This window comes from Scatophagus argus, chromosome 5, assembly GCF_020382885.2.
Source record: "Scatophagus argus isolate fScaArg1 chromosome 5, fScaArg1.pri, whole genome shotgun sequence".
In the NCBI taxonomy this organism is placed as follows: domain Eukaryota; kingdom Metazoa; phylum Chordata; class Actinopteri; family Scatophagidae; genus Scatophagus; species Scatophagus argus.
In genome coordinates, this window is record NC_058497.1 from 2834645 (window position 1) to 2853405 (window position 18761).

At 40.1% G+C, this 18761-nt stretch overlaps 3 protein-coding genes across 10 annotated transcripts in view; 1 reads left to right on the plus strand and 2 right to left on the minus strand.

Moving 5' to 3' along the window:
• sgsm2 (small G protein signaling modulator 2) overlaps positions 1-7031 on the minus strand; it is a 77110-nt gene extending 70079 nt beyond the window's left edge. For all 3 annotated transcript variants that reach the window (XR_006843323.1, XM_046388343.1, XM_046388341.1), the window contains exon 1: positions 4297-7031. Coding sequence is in view for 2 of the 3 variants with exons in the window: in XM_046388343.1 (XP_046244299.1) it covers positions 4297-4356 (60 nt within the window). In the remaining variant the exon portion in view is untranslated. The remainder of the gene's footprint in view (positions 1-4296) is intronic.
• A 1091-nt stretch (positions 7032-8122) lies between these two features.
• tnfaip1 (tumor necrosis factor, alpha-induced protein 1 (endothelial)) lies at positions 8123-13757 on the minus strand. Of its 3 annotated transcripts, none has more exons than XM_046388344.1 (8): positions 13582-13754; positions 12640-12709; positions 12149-12504; positions 11503-11672; positions 9694-9777; positions 9322-9374; positions 8933-9128; positions 8123-8422 (listed from the first exon to the last, which is right to left on the minus strand). In XM_046388344.1, exons 3-8 carry the CDS (start codon positions 12393-12395, stop codon positions 8192-8194), a joined length of 981 nt encoding a protein of 326 aa, XP_046244300.1. In that variant the 5' UTR covers positions 12396-12504; positions 12640-12709; positions 13582-13754; the 3' UTR covers positions 8123-8191. The 3 variants fall into 3 exon arrangements, with proteins under 3 accessions (XP_046244300.1, XP_046244301.1, XP_046244302.1); XM_046388346.1 differs by lacking the exon at positions 8123-8422 and adding an exon at positions 8487-8805 and having other exon boundaries at positions 8859-9128; positions 13582-13757; XM_046388345.1 differs by lacking the exon at positions 12640-12709.
• A 1199-nt stretch (positions 13758-14956) lies between these two features.
• ift20 (intraflagellar transport 20 homolog (Chlamydomonas)) lies at positions 14957-18342 on the plus strand. Of its 4 annotated transcripts, none has more exons than XM_046389314.1 (6): positions 14965-15112; positions 15660-15729; positions 15924-16061; positions 16161-16246; positions 16405-16508; positions 16947-17631. In XM_046389314.1, the coding sequence occupies exons 2-6, from the start codon at positions 15669-15671 to the stop codon at positions 16984-16986; spliced, it is 429 nt and encodes a 142-aa protein (XP_046245270.1). In that variant the 5' UTR covers positions 14965-15112; positions 15660-15668; the 3' UTR covers positions 16987-17631. The 4 variants fall into 4 exon arrangements, with proteins under 4 accessions (XP_046245272.1, XP_046245270.1, XP_046245269.1 ...); XM_046389313.1 differs by having other exon boundaries at positions 14972-15112; positions 17575-18342; XM_046389316.1 differs by lacking the exon at positions 15660-15729 and having other exon boundaries at positions 14957-15112; positions 17575-18342.
• Positions 18343-18761: the final 419 nt, after the last annotated feature.

An 18761-nucleotide genomic window follows, 5' to 3' on the forward strand; every position in this document is an offset into this window, starting at 1 on the left:
AGATCAAGAATGCTTTGGATTTTTTTTTTTTAATTCATAATATAATTGGCCTACAGTGAGCACTGCAGCCATGCTGAGTTTAGTGTAGCTATACACTCTGGTTTAACCGGAAATGTAAATATGAGCAAAAATATCTTTTTTGGAAGATCAGACACCTACCAAATAATCATTGCATCCTCAGTGCTGCGATATTAATCTGGATTTCAAAAATCCTATATGGTAGGAAACAGCAACACAGGAGAACAGAGTGCATCCACATTCACTTCTATGCACCAACATATCTATTCTGTATGTAGATGTATGGATGCAACATTTGTCGAAGGTTATATTCTCCTTTGGCAGCATGAAGAGCACTATCCTTTTGGGAAAACAGTATAAACCTGTGGGTGGATTATCTTGCTATTCACTTCTTTGAGACGGTCCACAGAGGGCTATGGTACCAACCCAAGTTCAGCAAACACAAATTTCACTCCATCTTCACGTCTTCACTATCTCCTTCCATCTTTACCTTGACTGCCATTCTAAATAAATGGGATAGTGACTTTCACTCAGGATGAGCTTATACTTGCACCCTCTCATTTGAATTCCATGCTGTAGCTCTGACGCTTGAATCAAAGCAGTCCCTGCACTCTCTCAATCACCTGTCATTATGGCATCTGTCATGGAGCTTTGGCCATATGATACTGCATTCTCCCTGCAAAAACACAGCACATCTGCAGAAAAAAAAGATGCTTTCTTTTACACCCCCTTGCAGATGACTGACATCTCAGCTGTAGTGCGCTAAATTCAAAATGACTGAGGCACTTGTATCAACACTGGTAAACTTTGCAGTGAATTGTCAGATCACAAGACTGGGACATTTGCAGCTGCGGCAGGTCTTTCCAATAAAACATGTTACAGCTTCAGTGTTTCCTGTGAACAAGTAGCTACACTTGTGCTAATGAACAAATATTAACATCAAATTTTCATTGCATGGATTGCCGCTTTATCCTTCTATCTTTCTACACAGAACACTCTGTACATATCACAAGAACAAAAGGATCCCGATGGTAGCAAGATAATACAGAAAGGTCCTTTTTGTTTCAGTACCAGAGCCCACCTGACAGGGCCGCCTCACTGCTGTGATATTAATCGCCAACTGATGCAATTTAACTTCTTTGGGAGCTGCTAAAGCTTTCAGTTGCCAAGCAATACTGAGATAGCCGAGTGCTGTTTAAAGAGACAGGGAGCTTTAAACCAGGAGCTGCTAGTGGGCTTTGTTCAGAGCCCAGTTTGCTATGCTTTAAAATGTCAGAGGCGATTGACCAGCATCTCATGGATGAACTGTGGCAAATCAAACCATTGATTTTTATACTGGATACACACACATACTATAGTAACTACCTGCTACCTGAACAAAACAGGAAGTATGTTGCATTTCTGGACAATATTTGCAAAACAACAGATCAATATGGTTCTGGAGGAACAGCAAATCCTTCTTGTTAGGGGAAATTGATCTCAGTCCAATTAACTACATTGGTGCTGGGGTTATTTGGTGTAAAAATAAATAGTCATATTTCATTGATTCAAGTCTGTCAGTCTGAGCTCACTCAAGCTCAAAATGGGAAGGTATCACAACATCTACTAGGATAACAACTGGCCATAACTGCCAAGCTACAAGTACATGCCGCACTTAAATGACACCAAGCAAACTGATCAAATATCGTGACCTTGAACAAAGTACCGACTCTGATGTAATCATATATCTGATGATTTGAAACAACAGAAACAGAGAAAATGTGAAACAAATGGGAAAATTCTATCCTATGTGACAATCAAACTGTAAGGACAATTTCTGTATGATTTCAATAATCTAAAAGTCAAACACAGAACTGTGAACAGCTCCAAAAAACAACCTGGTCACAAACAAGTAATTTTCTTTAAATGTTAACAGCCAGGAGGCATTAAGAATTGATGTTACTGTTGCACAAGTCACACTGACTGGAGGCGTTTGTTTAAAAATTCAGCTCAGAGCATCAACACACAGCTTCAAATGGCCCAGTGACCCAAGAATGCAATGTTCCTTTATTTCCCTGATGGTCTGTGTTTAGGAGACACACATCCCCACCGCCTGCAGACATCCTGAGAAATGAAGCTATTTTCAACCTTACAAATGTAGTGATTAAATTATTCAAGACCCAAACCTGTGGGTGAAAGTGGGATGGCTGCAGGAGAGGACAGAAGCGTATTTAGCCTAGATATCCAAGCTGAATCCTCACCGTGAAGCATGCTTATTGCACTTTTTGTAAATTCATTATAAACGTGACAGAGATGAAAGAAAATGTTACATAGTCTGCTTTTGGACACCAGATTTGGTCATGTAGACAGTCAGGTGCACAGTTGGAAATGTTGACTACTGACAATTACTGCCCAGCTCTGAACCATTAGATATCTCAAGTATAATTCCTGGTCTGTGCATGCTGTAATACTCAAGTCCAGTCTTGGTCTCAAGACATTTTTATTAAGATAAGATGAACTTTATTGATCCTGCAGTGGAGAAATTCACTTGTCTTATTAGATTAAGTCAGACTGTCATGTGGATGTTTTGACTCGAACTCTCACTGTGTGTTCCAACTCCGACTTGCCTCGGTGGTGGTCGTGCGAGTGTTTTGATTTTGACCTGGCTCACTGTTATCTTGACTCGGACTTGTCTCTGCGTTATCTTGAATCGGACTTGTCTCTGGTCTCTTTCTTATTCTGACTCGGACTTGTCTCTGTCTCTGTGTGTTACTTTGACTCAGACTTTTCACAGTGTTTAACTTGGACTTGGCAAACAATGCAAATTTTGTTGTTTTCCTCTCGCTTTTCACATTCCAACCTCAGACTGTACTGAGTGATTTAAATTATCACAACTGAATCTCAATATGGATAGCAATAATAAAAAAAATGGAATATGCACTGAAGGGTGCAACTGTGGAAAAACAGCAAAAAAAGATTGTAAATGCCAAGAGGGAAATAAATCCCAAACACAGACACACTGAACTTACTGAAAGCAAAAGAAGACCCAGGCTGAAATACATACAGACCACACAGTGACTTAAACTTTCTAAAGCCGCCTTCGTAGCAGCAATTGTGCTACATTAAAGTGCACTCTGAAAGTACATGTGTGCATAGTTTTTGTCTCTTTTGTGTACCTTCAGATAACAGAATTTTCACATCAGCTGCAGTGGCATCAGGTCACCAAACCACAAGCTATGGTGAATGCATTGCATATCATGCTCATCCAAACATGAAATTCTGATTACATCAAGTCAACTCTGTGGTTAAAGTGTAGCACCTGACTGAGAATCAGTGAGCTACATGATGCTTTGGATCTCATAAAGCATATATTTTTTTGTCTTAATATTTTTACCTTGACCTTTCCTCTCCAACACAATGATGGAAGCTCACATTTACACTCACTCTCTCACACTGAGGTACAGTCAGTGAGCCACACCTTGCCACATTCAGTCTCACAACCAGCTGCCTTTGATTTACACTGACATTTCAGTGCAGTAAAATCTTTTGAGTTGTGAGTTTCGGTAAAGGCAGCATGAGGATTACAGTGGGCAGAGAGGTTAAAGGAATAATGATTTATTCCTCGCAGGACAGATGTGAGACATTCATCACCAGGAACAAAAAGCCTGTAGCACTGTGGATGGTAGTGCTGCTAGTAGAGACAGTATTTCCAAGGATTTGAGCCTGCAGGACTACCTCATTAATGGATGCTCGGGTCTTATTAAAAGCTGCAGCTTTATAATAAATTTGATATCATGCAAATATCACAGCATATAACATGCACAGAAGATGAGATAAAACACATTTTAGGTTGGTTATGGTAAATTTAAACTTTTGTATTATATTGCAGAAATATTTAAAAGGTATAACAGCAATACCACAGCAGTGCCCAATTCCATATATTAATGTATGAATTCTTCCTAGTGGTAATTTTCTATCTTAGTCAAACAGGGGAGTATTTTAAGAGCCAAACACTGAAGATTTCAAGTCAGGACAAAGGAAACATGATAGCGTTACAAAGGCAGAAAGCAGGTGACTGCAGTTTGGGTGTCTCCGTTTATTCAGCATCAGTTTGGTAAAGTAGAAAACTGAAGAGAATTCGCTCTTAAGAATAACACGTATAGTTAATACACCAGCCGAAAACAGCCTCAGTGTGAATGCAGCACTTCCACGCCTCCTGTGGTGATTTGGAAGTGAATAATAAAATAAAATAATACAATAAATGTAAAGCTCGACAGGCCGTCAAACAGCAGCGCCTACCTCTCGTTTGACGTTCCATAATAATTTCTCTTTGTAGTCTTCCTCTGTGGAGCCCTCCATTGTCTGCCGGTCTGTCCGTCCGTCCGTCCGTCCGCCGTGGGCACGACACAGGTCTCGTCTCGGTGACACAGTCCGTCGGCTCTCCCCGGCCTATCAGGACCTCCTTTCCTTTTTATTCCTTGTTTCCTTCTTCCTTCGCTCAGCTGGACTCTGACGCAGCCGAGCAGCCTGACGGCGACGTCAGAGGATCCGCCTTCCCCACTATACTGATCAATGGAGGAGGGGGGGAAAGAAAAAAATCACTGGAGCTCACAGAGCCTCCCAGCATCCAGCCCCGCCCCAACCTGCAGCTTCTCAGCGTCCAGCACACCAACCTGTAGAGCCTCCAAGTTATTTTTAGCATCTACTTTTCCCCTCTCCTGGGGAAGGAAAGAGTTACGGGAGGAGGGGGGGGTGTTCGCTTATGAAAGGTGTGAAATGCTAGCAAATGGTTGCTCGCTCGTTCTAATCATTCACTCAGGTTTATATGTTGAGCAGTTTGTTCAGTGCAGGCAACCCTGGAGGCGTCGGGTGAGTTCATTAAAATGGGTCTTTTTTTTTTTTTTGGTGACTTCATTCACAAGCTTGGCACAATAGCACTGACACACACACACACGAAAGAGGCTGCGGCTGATCCAAAAGGAATCTAAAAATAGTGCTTTCTGAAGCACACACTGACCACTCTCAGCGCTCATGCCAGGTTGGCCTGCTGCAAAATCAATGACGTCAGGCCAACGTGACATAGAATAACCCCCTCTGTTGCAGTCCCTGTTAATAAACCTCCTGCTTGTGCCTCCCCGTGGGCTGAGGGTGCACCTGCAACCATCACAAAAAACCACTGTGAGGAGGGCTCCTAAACCGATACTGTTTCTTGTGGGATTTCACTGTGTAAAAACCAAGCTTGAAAATCTTCATCATCAAAAGACAAATGTTCCAGATTATACCCAACAGAAATTATGAATTCATCTTGACATATCATGACATCCTTTATTTTTTTTTCTTAGGATAAGATTAGAGTCGTGGCTAAAATGTTGTGTAAGAAATCAGCAGCCTGTATCAACAAGCTCAGTCAGATGTTTTTTTAAATTACAGCGATGATCCTGGATAACAGGCTGCTAATGACTGCATATCACCTGCTGCAGATCAAGTGGTGTTTAATGAGTCTGAAAATGGTTTGAATTCAGATAGCTTCCTGCTGTTTCGCTGAGCTTGACAGACAGAATACCAGCCTGGTCTCCTCAAGTCTCGCTGTAATGCCAGAGTGGACAAAAAGTTCTCTTCTGTCTGATATAATCATGCCATAGGATTGATTGCCCTCACTGTCCAGCAAGTTGATTTGTTGGTAAGTGGACAGTTTACCCACACTAACTGCTCTGCTCAGGAACATACTGTGGGTAACCATGGTGATCTGCCCTGGTTAAAAATCAAAAAGCCTCAAGACAGCTGGCTTACCGTGATGTAGTTTCATGATACAGGAACAGCATTGCTGTAGAAAGCAAACAATAACCAGATTCATAAAGAGGAAGTAAAGTCACTAAATATCAGGGGTTTTTTTCTTATCAACCTTGATAAAAGAAACTAGACTCCCACTTTACATCTCAGCAGTGGTGGTAAGTACAATGTTGAGCTAGTTGTACTTCACTTGAGTATTTCTACTTTCTGCTACTTTGGACTTTTATTCATCTGAGGCAGATAATATATACTGTTATACATTATATACTCCAGCAGCTTCAGCAATAAAGTTGTGAACACATTAATTCATCAGTAGTTATAACCCAATAAGTATTATTTTAAATCATGCCATTGAATACTAATGCTAATAATGACGACTTGTACTTTAAGTATATTTTGATGCAAGTACTTTCATTTAAGTCAAAATTTAAATGCATGACTTGTATTTGTACTTTTGCTTGAATCTCAGAAATCAGAAAAGTTATTCATTATAAATGTATTAAATGCATGTAAACTTAGTCAAAGTAAAGGCACAAGTGACACTGATTCTGTTTACATAAGAAAACAGGTCAGGCAGGAAATCTGCAGCTGGTTTGAGGCTTTCTCCCCAGCCACATGTTTGAACCAAGCCTGATGTATATTAAACCTTGAAGTAATGTGGACAGACAGAGGACAGGCTCCACAGCACAGGGACAGTCCTTACTGTGCACTCCAATCTGAATTTTCAGCCAGTTGTGGGTAACAATAAATTTAATTACCGATTATTTTCACAATTAGTGTAGCTGGGGTGTGTGTGTGTGTGTGTGTGTGTTTTAATCAGGCCTGATTACAACCTTGTCTGAGTTTAATGCTAGACAAAGACTCCTCACAATCCAAAAGGTGGAACTAGTTAATGTGTTAATGTTTAAAACTGATTTAAAAAAACGATAATAGTTCATCAGTTGTTCCAACTTTATTCTGTTGTTTAGCTGTGTGAATCTGATTTTGCTAGAATATATTCTAATATCCTATACAGATAGATAGATCTTGTTTTCTTTCAGGGGCATTCAAGAGAGCCATCTGTCAGACAGCTTAGCATCGGGAGTGATTTAATACTTTGCTCATATTCTGCACCCATTTGCATTCAGAGCTCTTGACATTCCCACATAATTAGATTCACAGTGGCGTGAAAATGCTCGGGCGGTTTTGTTTTGTTTCTCAACTGTGTTTGTTGAAGCACGAGAACTACAGTTGCCCTCATACACACACACACACACACAGAGGAAACAAGTTTATCTCATGGATAACAACCTCGCTGTTCACTGGGTTTACGTGTGTCAGATTGGATAAATGACTGCAAACCAGACATTTCCTGCTGCTGCTACTACTTCACATTAAAAGCACTGACTGACAAAATACAGGGTGGCCTTTATTTTGAAGAAGCCAGGGTGAAGGTAAAGCAATAGCGTAGAGTGTATAATAAATAGTGGTCAGAGCCACCATGACATCACTTACTTTAGCGGCCTGCTGTTTAAAAGTCTTGGATTTGGCGTTAGAGCTACTGCCATTTTGGTTCTATTTTATTTTATTTACAGCCAGGAGTGACCATATTAGGACGAGCTGGTGACGCTGGGGAAGATACATATTGCTCCTTGTAAGTAACAACTCAGACCATGAACTCATCAGAAAACTCCTTCTTGAACTCACTGGAGTCACCTCCTGCTGGCCATTAGAAAGAATTATTAGAAAGTCAGTGAACGTCCGTCACGGTGGTTAGCATTTTGAAATTATGACAAATACATAATAACAAAGATGAAAATAGGTGAATAACAAAACTTTTATCTTCACAACTGGGAAAAAAAGGCATCATGGTAAACTGTATTAAAATATTAATATTAATATTAAATTAATATAATATTAATATAATATTAATATTCAAATATTAATTCTGCAAAAAACTAAAACAGGTTTATCTTTGGCAAACAAAAGGCTGTCGTAAAAGATAAGTATAAGAATAATACAATTTATAAATATGAAACATGTCCTCCTGCTGATTCAGAGTCTAAGTGCTATGATTGCAACAATATTTCTTCTAAGAAATAGTGCATATTAGTGATTTTTTCCTTCACTACTAATCTACGTTTAATACAAAAAAAACCTGCAGTTCTCTGGACATTTGAAGTAGTTGCTCTGAATCCTCTGATAATAATTCATAAATTATGATGTACAGAGCGGACAACATCACAAATATAAAGTCTTATGAGACTAAATCAAAGCCAAAATTTGGATTTCTTCGATAGTGGTAGAGAAATGAGAGTGAAACAGTTCAAAAGAGAAGCATACGTGTTCCAGCAGATTTCATGTTTGAATGTGAAAAGCTGAAATCCGTCCAGCAGTTTGTTTTTTATTTTTTGACATTTCAATCTCAGTGTCCCAGTGGCCGGTCGTCGTACGTGCTGTACCTCTTGACGTGGATTCGACGGACACGGTCGCGAAGCTCGGCTCCTCCGGGCCCCTCCTCTTCCTCGCTGTGTGAGCCGCAGTTGGTGTAGCTGCGACGCGTGGCCTCCAGCAGGGAGTTGTCGGGCAGCGGCATGGTCTCGTAAAGCAAGGTGTTCAGAGTCTCCTCGTAGATGCGAGCTTCGGGAAATTCCACCTGAAGTAGGAAGAGAGAGTTCTCACCTGCTTCTGGATATCGTGAATAAAAGCACTGACGGTTGACAGGTCACAGGTTCTCACTCATGCCTGCAGACCAAGTGAAGTAACTGGCGGTACAAAAAACTGCACATTTGTGAGAACAAGCAGCAGGTCAGGAATCAGATTACTCCCCTACTTCCAACCTGACTTTGAAATCATCTCTTATTTTTATTTTACATGATGTACACAGTGATTGCAGCCATTTCATTCTTGCTTTTGTGTGCGTGTGTGTATGTTTGGGACTTGGCACTGCACTGAGAGCACAGTTGTTGGTGTCTGGATTTTAAACGCAGTCAAATGTTCAGCAGTTAAAAAGAATTTAAAAGGCTACTTTGTGTCAGTTTAAGTGCTTTACATTGAAATTATTTTGAGTATGCGGAAGTATTCAGCTCCACTTAACGATCTTTCCTTTTATGGTGCCCTTCTACGACTCCGAGTACAGTCCGAGTACGTCCTGAGTCAACCTCACCTTGGTCTGCTTCTTCTCTGTGGCATAGACGATGGAGGTGCAGCAGACCTCGGCCAGCTTGCGACCCTGACCGTAAAAGGACCAGCAACAGATCTCGTCTCCAATCACGTCTTTGATGAAGAGGACCCGGCCGTTGAAGCTGAGAGACAGTCTGTCAAACAGCTCGATGTTCTTCAGAAGGTTGTCATCTGAGTTACTGTTGAGACAAAAAAAAAAAAAAACAAGTTGATGTGGAGAAGTGCTTCATTGCTTACTCCACTCTGTGGCCTGTATGACATTATTTGCTTGATAAATCAGTGCTTGCCTCACTGAGTGCTTTGAAGAAGAAATAAATGAATTATCTGTGTAATGAAGAAAGCAGCAGAGCCTCTGGAGGAAAGCATTCATACCTTGTGTAGGAGTATTTGTTATTGCTTCTGTTGTAGACCAGCTTCACCACAGGCTAACAGACAGAAAGAAACTCATTAAAATACCTGAATTCAAGTATTTGACAGAACTGCCATGACAAGTGAACAGAAAAATCACGCTCCATTTGAACATCCAAGTGCAAGGAATAAGCAGATACTTTCCTTAACTTATAGATGTTAAATGAGATTAAAAGGGCATGAATTTTGTTTTTTTAATCTTTCTATTCTATACAACAAATCACATTAAAGGGGATCAATCTCAAGAGCTTTTTGTGATGTTGTTTTACTGTTTGAATTCTATTTTTAGGTTCACTAATTCCAGATAAATAAATTTTAGCCATGGTCTGTGTTTACCTTAGCAGAAGACTGGATGAGCCTCTCCTCTTCCTTGCTGGAGGTGACCACAGGTATAACACACAGAGGCTGCTCTTTATTGCCCTGTCAATCACAAACCAACATACGCCAGGAGTCAGAGCTATTGTGGGTAGTTATAGTGTACTTACATTTGACTTTTACCCCTTTTAAAATGAGTAAAAATCAGATTTCAAATAGATTAGAAACAGATTTTAATCATTATCCTTACATAGGACAAAGTGCTCACGCTGCTAACACACTGTGCATCAATAAGTGAGGCAGGTTTAAACCAGCCGCATGCATTTAGAAATGAGGGTGAAGAAACAAGGCAGAGTAGCAAACATCATCACCCCTTCATACAGTTTGGTTCGCCTGGGGATCTCCACATGTCCAACACAGTTAGGCTGACATGCATGGAAATTATGAGACACGTTTGTTTCCATCCATGTCTGTTCAGACTCGTGTGTAGTGGCTGACAAAGAGCTTCATCACATGGTGCAACAATAACCACCTGAAGTTCAATATCATCAAAACCAATGAATCTGTGGCTGACTACTGAGTAATGGACAGAAAACAGTATGAAATCACAATGAGTTGACCTTTGACATTTTGGGAATGAAGTGTCACCATTTCAGCATTTTATCCTATTAGACATTTGTGTGAAATTTTGTCATAATTAGTGCGTGAATACTGGGGTTTTGGCTGAAAGTGTCATTTGTGAGGCCAGCGCAATCTTTAGCCATCAAAAGCTAATCAGTTTCATATTTGATTCCAAGTGGACATTTAAGCCAAATTTGAAGAATTTCACTAAAGGACTGAGACAGGTTTTTCCAAGAAAACTTTAGTGTCTCGCTGCTTTGCCTCTCTGGAAACAGCCCAGCAGACATCACGGTGAACCTGTCAGTATGATGCATGCCCATTGACATTTGCCTTGCACACAAGAACCAGCAAACCGTATTGCCGCCATAGCCCAGAGGCTTAAATATGCACTACGGTGCAAAGCAAATCAAGTCTGTGCAGCTGAGAGGAACTTGTTGGAGAGCTTTGATAGAACTCATTACTGCAGCAAACACACAGTCATGGCAAAGCACTTCCAGTGTGAAAAATTTCTTGGATATTGCCAAAAGAAGTAATATAGGGGTATTTCTTCTGTTAAAAAACAAGGTTAAAGGCTAAAACATTTTTAGATAAAATGGTGAAGCTGTACTTAGACACAGCCATGCCTGGAGCTAAATGCTACCATCAGGATGCTAACATGTTCACAATGACATTGCTTAGATGCTTTATGTTTACCATGTTCACCATCTTACAGCTTAGCATGTTAACATTAGCTAATTAACACGGCACAGCTGATGGGAGTGTCTTTAGTTGTGGTCATAAACAAAGTAACTACTATTTAATTTGCTTGGTTCTTTAATGGCTCTAAATAAAACATCAGGAAATCAAAGTTATCTGGACAAAATGTGGTGTTTGTGGAACCATGTATATCTGTACCAAAATTTGGGCTGATCTATGCTGAGATAGTAAACCTTTTGACCTGCTGCTGAAGTTATAAGAAAAGGCAGAGGATTGCCAAAGTGTGGTGAATCATGAATAAACCATAAATCTTGGTACATGTCAACCCATCCAAAAGTTGTTAAGATATATCAGATATACCCACCACTACCACAGAGCCACACTTTTAGTATAGTTGGTCCTTATTTTGGCTAATTCAGAGATTAAAACACCTGATAAGGGACTTCAACAACCTGAGGCAAAAATCCTCATTTCTCCATTATTCAAATATCACTCAGTGTAGATGTGACTGACCTGCAGGGTGTTTTGGCAAAGTTCCACTAGGCCCTGGACAAGGTAATACTTTGCCTCAGCCAGCAGCTCCTGGACAGCCTGACGGCCTTTGGGTAAAGTGACTGTGCCATCCCGCAGGTAGCACAGAATGGTGCCAAAGTGCTTCCCACTGCGGTCAATCAGTATCCACCCTGAGTGGACACAACAGACCATGGTAGAAATATGAACATAAGCCACTGGTGCACAGCCCTGTGGCAATAATTGCAGACATTCACTGGAACAACACAATGTGTAGCCAAAATAACAACAAAGCCAGCATCTCTGGGGAACAATTATGTTTGTAATTATGCGAGATCTTTCCTGGTGTTATTTCAGTAAAATTAGCTCATTCGTTATTGGCAGGACCTGTTGTGATCATGATGAGAAGTGTGGTTTACAACAGCGGAGGAAAAGAGATTTGGGATCTAAGTTCCCATAAAAGCGCAAGCGAAGTTGTGTGTTTTGCAAGATTATAAAGATAAGCAGTCACTGCGGTGAAGTCTAAACTGCAATGTTATGCTAAAAGATTCACAGTTTTTAACTGTGGAAAGATAACATTATAGAATTGATTTTAATCCCCGTTCATGGAAATCAGTCAGCTTGAGCCTGCAGCTCAGAGATGGTTTACCTTCTTTGTCAGTGAACACTTCTTTCTTTCCACTGAACATGGCTTTCAGCACAGAGTTCTGCCTGGTCAGCACTTGCAGCGTAGTGTAAAACAGGTTCCCGCCGACGTTGAGTCGGACATACTTGTTGCCCAGGCCCACCGCACCTCTATAAGTGCAGGTCTTGGTTTTGGGGCAGGCCAGAGGAGAGGGAGGAGAAGTGTAGTCAGAAAGGGTGTGATGCTGGGGCAGGCAGCTGTCCCCTGACATGTCCCTTTGAAGGTAGATGACCACCCTGCAGACGGAGGTCCGAAGGTCCCCCGCCGTGGTGACAGCTACTGATGAGGCCGCCACAACCTCTCACTGCTCCAGATCATTCCTGGCAAAACACAGAGCTTTAAACTGGGGCTATGGAACTACAAAGGAAACGTCATGCTGACAGAGTGTTTAACTGGTACAGTGGGACACCCAGTGGTTGAAGGCAAGTATCACACTCCAGAGTGGACGCCACCTCCCCACTGTTATCTTTTCCTCAGTTCCCCTTCCCGTTCAATGGAATGTGGCTGGGCAGGAAACTAGATGGGCTGGGAAGGGGCACAAATCAAGAATTTAAAAAATGAAAAGAAAAATAATTTTAAAAAAAGGGAAAAAGGAAATCTGAATGAATGATATTGAATATCTACCAGATTTTGGTAGTGCCTTTCCTTAAGATGGAGCTAGTAAAGTTTAAAAAGTACTGTTATGAGTGACAGTGCTATGTACCACTTTAAAGGCTAAAACAGTTGTGTTACCTGATGTATAGCAGTGCTGGTACATCAACATTATCTGCTTATCTTCAAATACAGCAGCTGTCTAAAGTCACATAGCTGGCCCTTGGTTAAACTCTAAACTACACATAGCAAAACAACAACCAATTAGTTAAATATTAGTGAGCCAAAAACAAACTGAGGGTTAACTCGGTCGTATACAGGAATGTCGACTGATTGCCTTTTTTAAAAAAAAAAAATCTGTCCGTCTGCCCTAACACTGTTTATCGCTATTTCACTAAGTGAAGATAGCTAACTCGTGGTCTTCTGGTCGGATGCTGTTTTCACTTTGCGTCACTCTCTTTTAAAGTACGTTACCGCCGCTCCCTGTGGAGGTGTTTTCCCAATGTTAAGGCTAAGGCTGAATACAGTGGTCAAACTTTGAATACTAATCCGTGACATCCAGACATACTGGCCTATCCTAAAAGTTGAAAAGATGTTGAGATTGTGGTTAGTTTCGTGATTGAACACACCGAGCTACTTATAAGGTAGAATAATATCCGGAAAGTCTTCGGATGCTATGCTCTGCTAAACAATAGTAAACATTAAATTGCCAGATTTGTCAGTGGAGTGCGTAACGTTTTCGTGCCTAGCCACATCCAACAGAGAACAACATGGGCATCAGTTTACGAAGTTCGACATTTAATTACCTTTCTGTGTTGCCTTTAGATGTTGTCAGATAAGCGTACGGCTAATTGGCTTTGCCTTTATCGCCGAGAGGCAATAATCCACAAGGACATCGAAGATTTGAGTTGTAATAAAAGTATGTAAAGTTAAACGTTCATCTGTCTTCTTCTTCGAATGAATTTCCCGCAGGCTGTTGATTGCGCGATATAAGTCTGCCCTCTACAGTCAGTAACGCGCATTGCGAGCAGTTTTCATCCTGACTTATCAGGTAAACTTTAATCGAGCTATTTTCCATCCACTCTAGGTACTATATGTATTCATGTTATTCAGGTTATATTCTTCTTTAATTTGATTACTTTATAATAGGAAATGCATTTTATAAAGAACATGGATCTTTAAGAATAAAATAAGATGAACACCTTTCATCATTTTTTCATCTTGATACAATTACAAGTAATAATTGTATTACAAATACAGTTATTACTTGCTCATCCTGGGGGAAAAAATCCAGGTACCTTAGAGAGGAAGCCGTCCTCTTGCTCCTGTTCTTTCAATATGCAGCCTCTACCCAGTAGCTTTGTCAGTAGTGTATAATGGTTCCTGATTTGCTACTGTTGGACTATATTGATGGAATAAATCTGTAACACTTTACTTTGTTACATGTGGTCAGGTCAGAAGTCTTCTTTAAGAAGTAGCCAGGTCATAAGTTTTCTTCAAACAGCATATTTACTCAATTATCTGGATAATCTCATAAAACCAGGGAAAACATGAAAGCACATACAGTAAATCATAATTAGTTAATATCAAGTCAATCATTTAAGTAATATCAAGCCTTTGATTTAGAAAGTCAAACATTTTGATTTACAATCTCATAATAATTACCTCGAATCTCTTAAGTTTGACTTTAGTTTGCCATTATTTTGACTTCCTCTGAAATAATTTTATTTTTGTGTCTCACAATCCAGTTCTTTTTCGTGCTGAACTGGCCTCCACAAGCCTTGATACACTGGATATGACAGCAAATTAATTAACAAGAACAAGCAACAGAGTGAATTTAGTGGTCAAAGACATAATCTTTCATGTTTCTGAGTTAAAGAAATCCAGGATATAGACTGAACACCATCCCTGAGGAGCGAATATTAGACAACATTTGACAGTTTTATACGGTTCTTATATTATCTACATTACGGTAAATAATCATGTTTCCGATTTACTACCAAAGTAAAAGCCTCCAATTTAAACGGAGGAAACTTCATCAGCAGTTCTTTGGACTTACATCGCTGTAACGACTTTAATTGCACGCAATTGCTTCTGTTCTGATTAGTGAAAATGACTAATGATCACAGACAAGAATTCAAATTTGTGAAGCCAAACGTGTTTCAACCAATCACCACACACACACACACACACACACACACACACACACACAAACAGAAGCATTTGGTTTCCCTGGCAGCAGGAGGAGGAGGAGCTTTGGCTGATGGTTTACTTCATGTGCCACATAGCCGCACAACACAGGGCCATCTACATTAACGATTGTAGCAGTTCAAACAGGTAAAATATATTGTTTTCCTACCCGAAAGTACCTGGATATAGTTTGATATAGCGACGTCAATCTAAAGAACTTAATCGTGTGTGTTTCTCAGTCGTTGTCCAATTAGCTTTTATTAGCAGGCTAGCGAAATGTAGCTAACTAGCTGAGTTATTTTAACTAATTTTAGATTGGGTCATAGACAGGGTTTCCTCTGGGAAAATACCTTAAAGTATGTAAACTATTTTAGCCATGTGTTACTGTTTCCACCTCTTTAGACTAATGGTAACCCAAAGCATAGCGTGATTGTGTGACGTTAACGTTAGCGTTAAGTCATTAACTTGAACCCGTGGTACAAGGTAAGCTAACATTGATATTAATCAGATATTCTGTGAAGAACCATATCGTTTAGCTTAACTGCTACAGCCTCTGCTATGTGTCTGACTAACGTCTGAGGTTACATTTCACACAAAACTGTAGTGAATAAAGGTATATTCAAAACTAGGCGCTGGCTCGTCTCGCCATATGGTAGACTGTCACTGAAGGTCGTAGTTCAATGCTTTGTTTCAGCAAACAACGATGCTGCAGACAGCTGATTGGAGATACAAACATTGCCGTCAGCGAAATGGATATCGTCACTGTATGTGTCAGCACCTCGTTATCAAGCTATAAAGCCTGTTGATTTCAAGTTATCTAATAGATAACTTCCTGTATCTGTAAAACACATTTCGTGAAAGAGGGCTTCTTACTAAATAGACTTCAAGTCCAAGTTGTATTTTAATTGCGTTGGCGTTCTTTCTCTTTCATCCTTTAAGTTCTTTTGTTTTGTGACAGGCCCTTTGGCCATGGCTAAAGACCCATTAGCCGAAGCAGGCTTTTATTTTGATGAGCTCAACAAACTGCGGGTACTGGACCCTGACGTCAGCCAGAAGACCTCAGAGCTCAAGGAAGAGTGTAAAGAATTTGTGGACAGTAAGCACTGAGTAGTTTGTCAGATCCATGAAGCTGTGCTGTACCACTCCAACATCAACAGGTTGTACAGGGTGGACAAATATGTGTTATCCTTTGCAGAAATTGGCCAGTTTCAGAAGATAGTAGGAGGTCTAATTGAGCTGGTGGATGAATTGGCAAAAGAAGCAGAGACAGAAAAGATGAAGGTAAGCTGAGCGTTTTGAAGCTGCTTTTCTTTGGCTATTGCAACTCCCCTTAAAACCATCTTAGTTGCTTCAAGCGCACTGCATAGTATGTGCTTTTGCTTGATCGTGACAGCAGTGCGATATTACAGTAATAATCATTATGTATTCTTGTCCTTTAGGCGATTGGAGCGAGAAACCTGCTGAAGTCGGTGGCAAAGCAAAGAGAGGCTCAGCAGCAGCAGCTTCAGGCCCTCATAGCTGAGAAGAAGATGCAGCTTGAGAGGTAAACAGTGTGAGCATGGATTCACAGTGGTGCTTTTTGCAGGACAGGTCAGGGTTTCCTGTCTGCTTAAATTCAGCGGACAATTAAAAGCTGGACAAAGTTTGATTAAAGGTTTGGCATGAATGAATGATGCTTGCATGAACACTAACAGTCAGATAATGTTGCCCAACTGAATATATAGCTGTTTTAAAACGTCATTGTTTGTCTGACGTTCAGTGTGTACACTAGGTATTGACCAGTGTGGATTTTTCAAGGCCGGTACTGATTATTTACTATTTAGTATTTGAATTTCCTGAAAATTTATTGTTCCACTTCGTTACATTTTAGAGTCAAATATTGTACTTTTTACACCACTACATTTATGTATTATATTTAGTTACAAGTTTATTTGCAGATTCAGATTATTCAGGCTTTATAGGTTATTGCTTGTGTCAGTAGTGTTGCAGGTGGGATATTGAGTGAAGCCACAGAGCGGTGAACGCAGACAGACAGATGATCGACAGACAGGAAACATGCAGACTATCTGCCCTGATAAAACCAGGCTGATAATCAATCTAACCCCTTTGTAGAGCCGTTTAAAGTCTGCCCATGCTTGCCTGTGTGAAACACTCGGCACGTCATCACAGCTGTACGAAACAGAACTTTTGGTTAGCTAAAAATAATGGATAGAGGCTTGACACAGAAAGTCTTTTTTCTCTTCTAAACGGGAAGTGGGATAGTTATAGAAAATATAATAGTCTTTAATACTGTGTCAGTTTGTCACATCTTAACTAAATTAACATTTTAGTCAGTGACATACCTATCAGTTGACCTCTTACACAGATCTGTGTTTAAGCATCAGGTTCAAATCCATCTTATGTAATGACATCGTTTGGTGACGTTGTGACTTTTTGAACAGCCAGTACGTATCTGTGAAGAAATAAAGTCATAGCAGACTCATCAGTGTTTATTCTATCACGGTGTCTGCTATACAGTGTATTTCTGGTAGTATTTCATGAACTCTTTCTTTGCTTTATTGCATTCATATGGTTTTCAGTTGGTTTTCTGTTGCGTTTCCCTGTTTCAGATATCGTATTGAGTATGAAGCCTTGTCCAAAGTGGAGTCGGAGCAGAACGAGTTCATCAACCAGTTCATTCTGCAGAAGTGAGGGGGGGTAACTAAGTCAGCAGAAGATGTCTGACGTCTGCGAACATGTTTCCAGAGTGCCTGTCCCGTTTTCTCTCGGCAGCGCCCGTTTCAGGGAATAGCTCCGCTGCAACTCCTTTTCTGAAGCGATGCGAAAGCTCCGACACCATCCTAAAACGTATACACCTCCTCTTTACAGCTTCCTGAAGCAACGGCCAGCTGCGCACAGTAGTTGATCCCACCCCAGTCAGCAGGTGTGACCATTTACACTGTTGTAAGCTTGGATATATTTGGAACATGAGGTGCTGTTCACACCAAATATCTCAACATCTCAGACCAACATTAAAGAAGATGGAGCTATTTATACAAAGGAATATTATTTATACTATTTATACTTCAGATTTAATCTGTATATCTAGTTTTACTACTTTTTGTATCAATTGAAATACTGCATGTGCATGCATCTGTAAATACATTAGTTTTACGAAAAAAAAAGTGGACATCCTGATTTGATCATCTGTGTTATTATTTTGCTTTTATTCCATTCATCTGGTACAACCAATCTGTGTTTGAAGCACATGAGGAATACATTCTCATCTCTTTCAAATACAGTTTGTTTTTTTGGATGTTTTGTGTATAATTTTCCTTCATGTATTCATTTAGCAGACAAAGGGTTATACTTGAATAAATACTTTATTATAATGCAAATTAAAAAGTGCCGTCAAGTTTTTTCTGTCAATGTGTTGGAGAGGTGACCGAGCAAATTTGAACACTGTTCTATTAAAATGTTCAACAAAGATTACTTGATGCATTTTGACGCTGTTCGGTGATCCTCATGCACACACAAGCTATGAAAACTAATTCTGTAACTGCAACTCTCCCAAACTGATTTTTTCTAATTCCACCACAGCTAAATCAACATTGTACTATTTTGCAAAACATTCTTAGTAGCAGTTAAGTTAGTAGCTGTTCAGTCACACAGTCGTCACTGAATTGTAGATCTTCACATTTGAATTTTTCGGAACACTGTAAGGACATTAGCTCAACTCACTTGTCTGATGATAGATGGAGTGTAATGGCTTGACAGTTCAGACTTCCCATCTGTGCAGAGACTGAATGCTCTTTAC

What these genes read in the sequence shown, in the direction of transcription:
- tnfaip1 (XM_046388345.1), bottom strand. Translation starts at nt 12,395, where the DNA reads ATGTCAGGGGACAGCTGCCTGCCCCAGCATCACACCCTTTCTGACTAC. An exon ending in TCATCCAGTCTTCTGCTAAG is followed by an intron (nt 9,375 to 9,693) that starts GTAAACACAGAC and finishes TCTGTCTGTTAG; the next exon opens with CCTGTGGTGAAGCTGGTCTA. An exon ending in AACAAATACTCCTACACAAG is followed by an intron (nt 9,129 to 9,321) that starts GTATGAATGCTT and finishes TTGTCTCAACAG; the next exon opens with TAACTCAGATGACAACCTTC.
- ift20 (XM_046389313.1), top strand. Translation starts at nt 15,669, where the DNA reads ATGCTGCAGACAGCTGATTGGAGATACAAACATTGCCGTCAGCGAAAT. An exon ending in GTGTAAAGAATTTGTGGACA is followed by an intron (nt 16,062 to 16,160) that starts GTAAGCACTGAG and finishes TATCCTTTGCAG; the next exon opens with AAATTGGCCAGTTTCAGAAG. An exon ending in CAGAGACAGAAAAGATGAAG is followed by an intron (nt 16,247 to 16,404) that starts GTAAGCTGAGCG and finishes CTTGTCCTTTAG; the next exon opens with GCGATTGGAGCGAGAAACCT.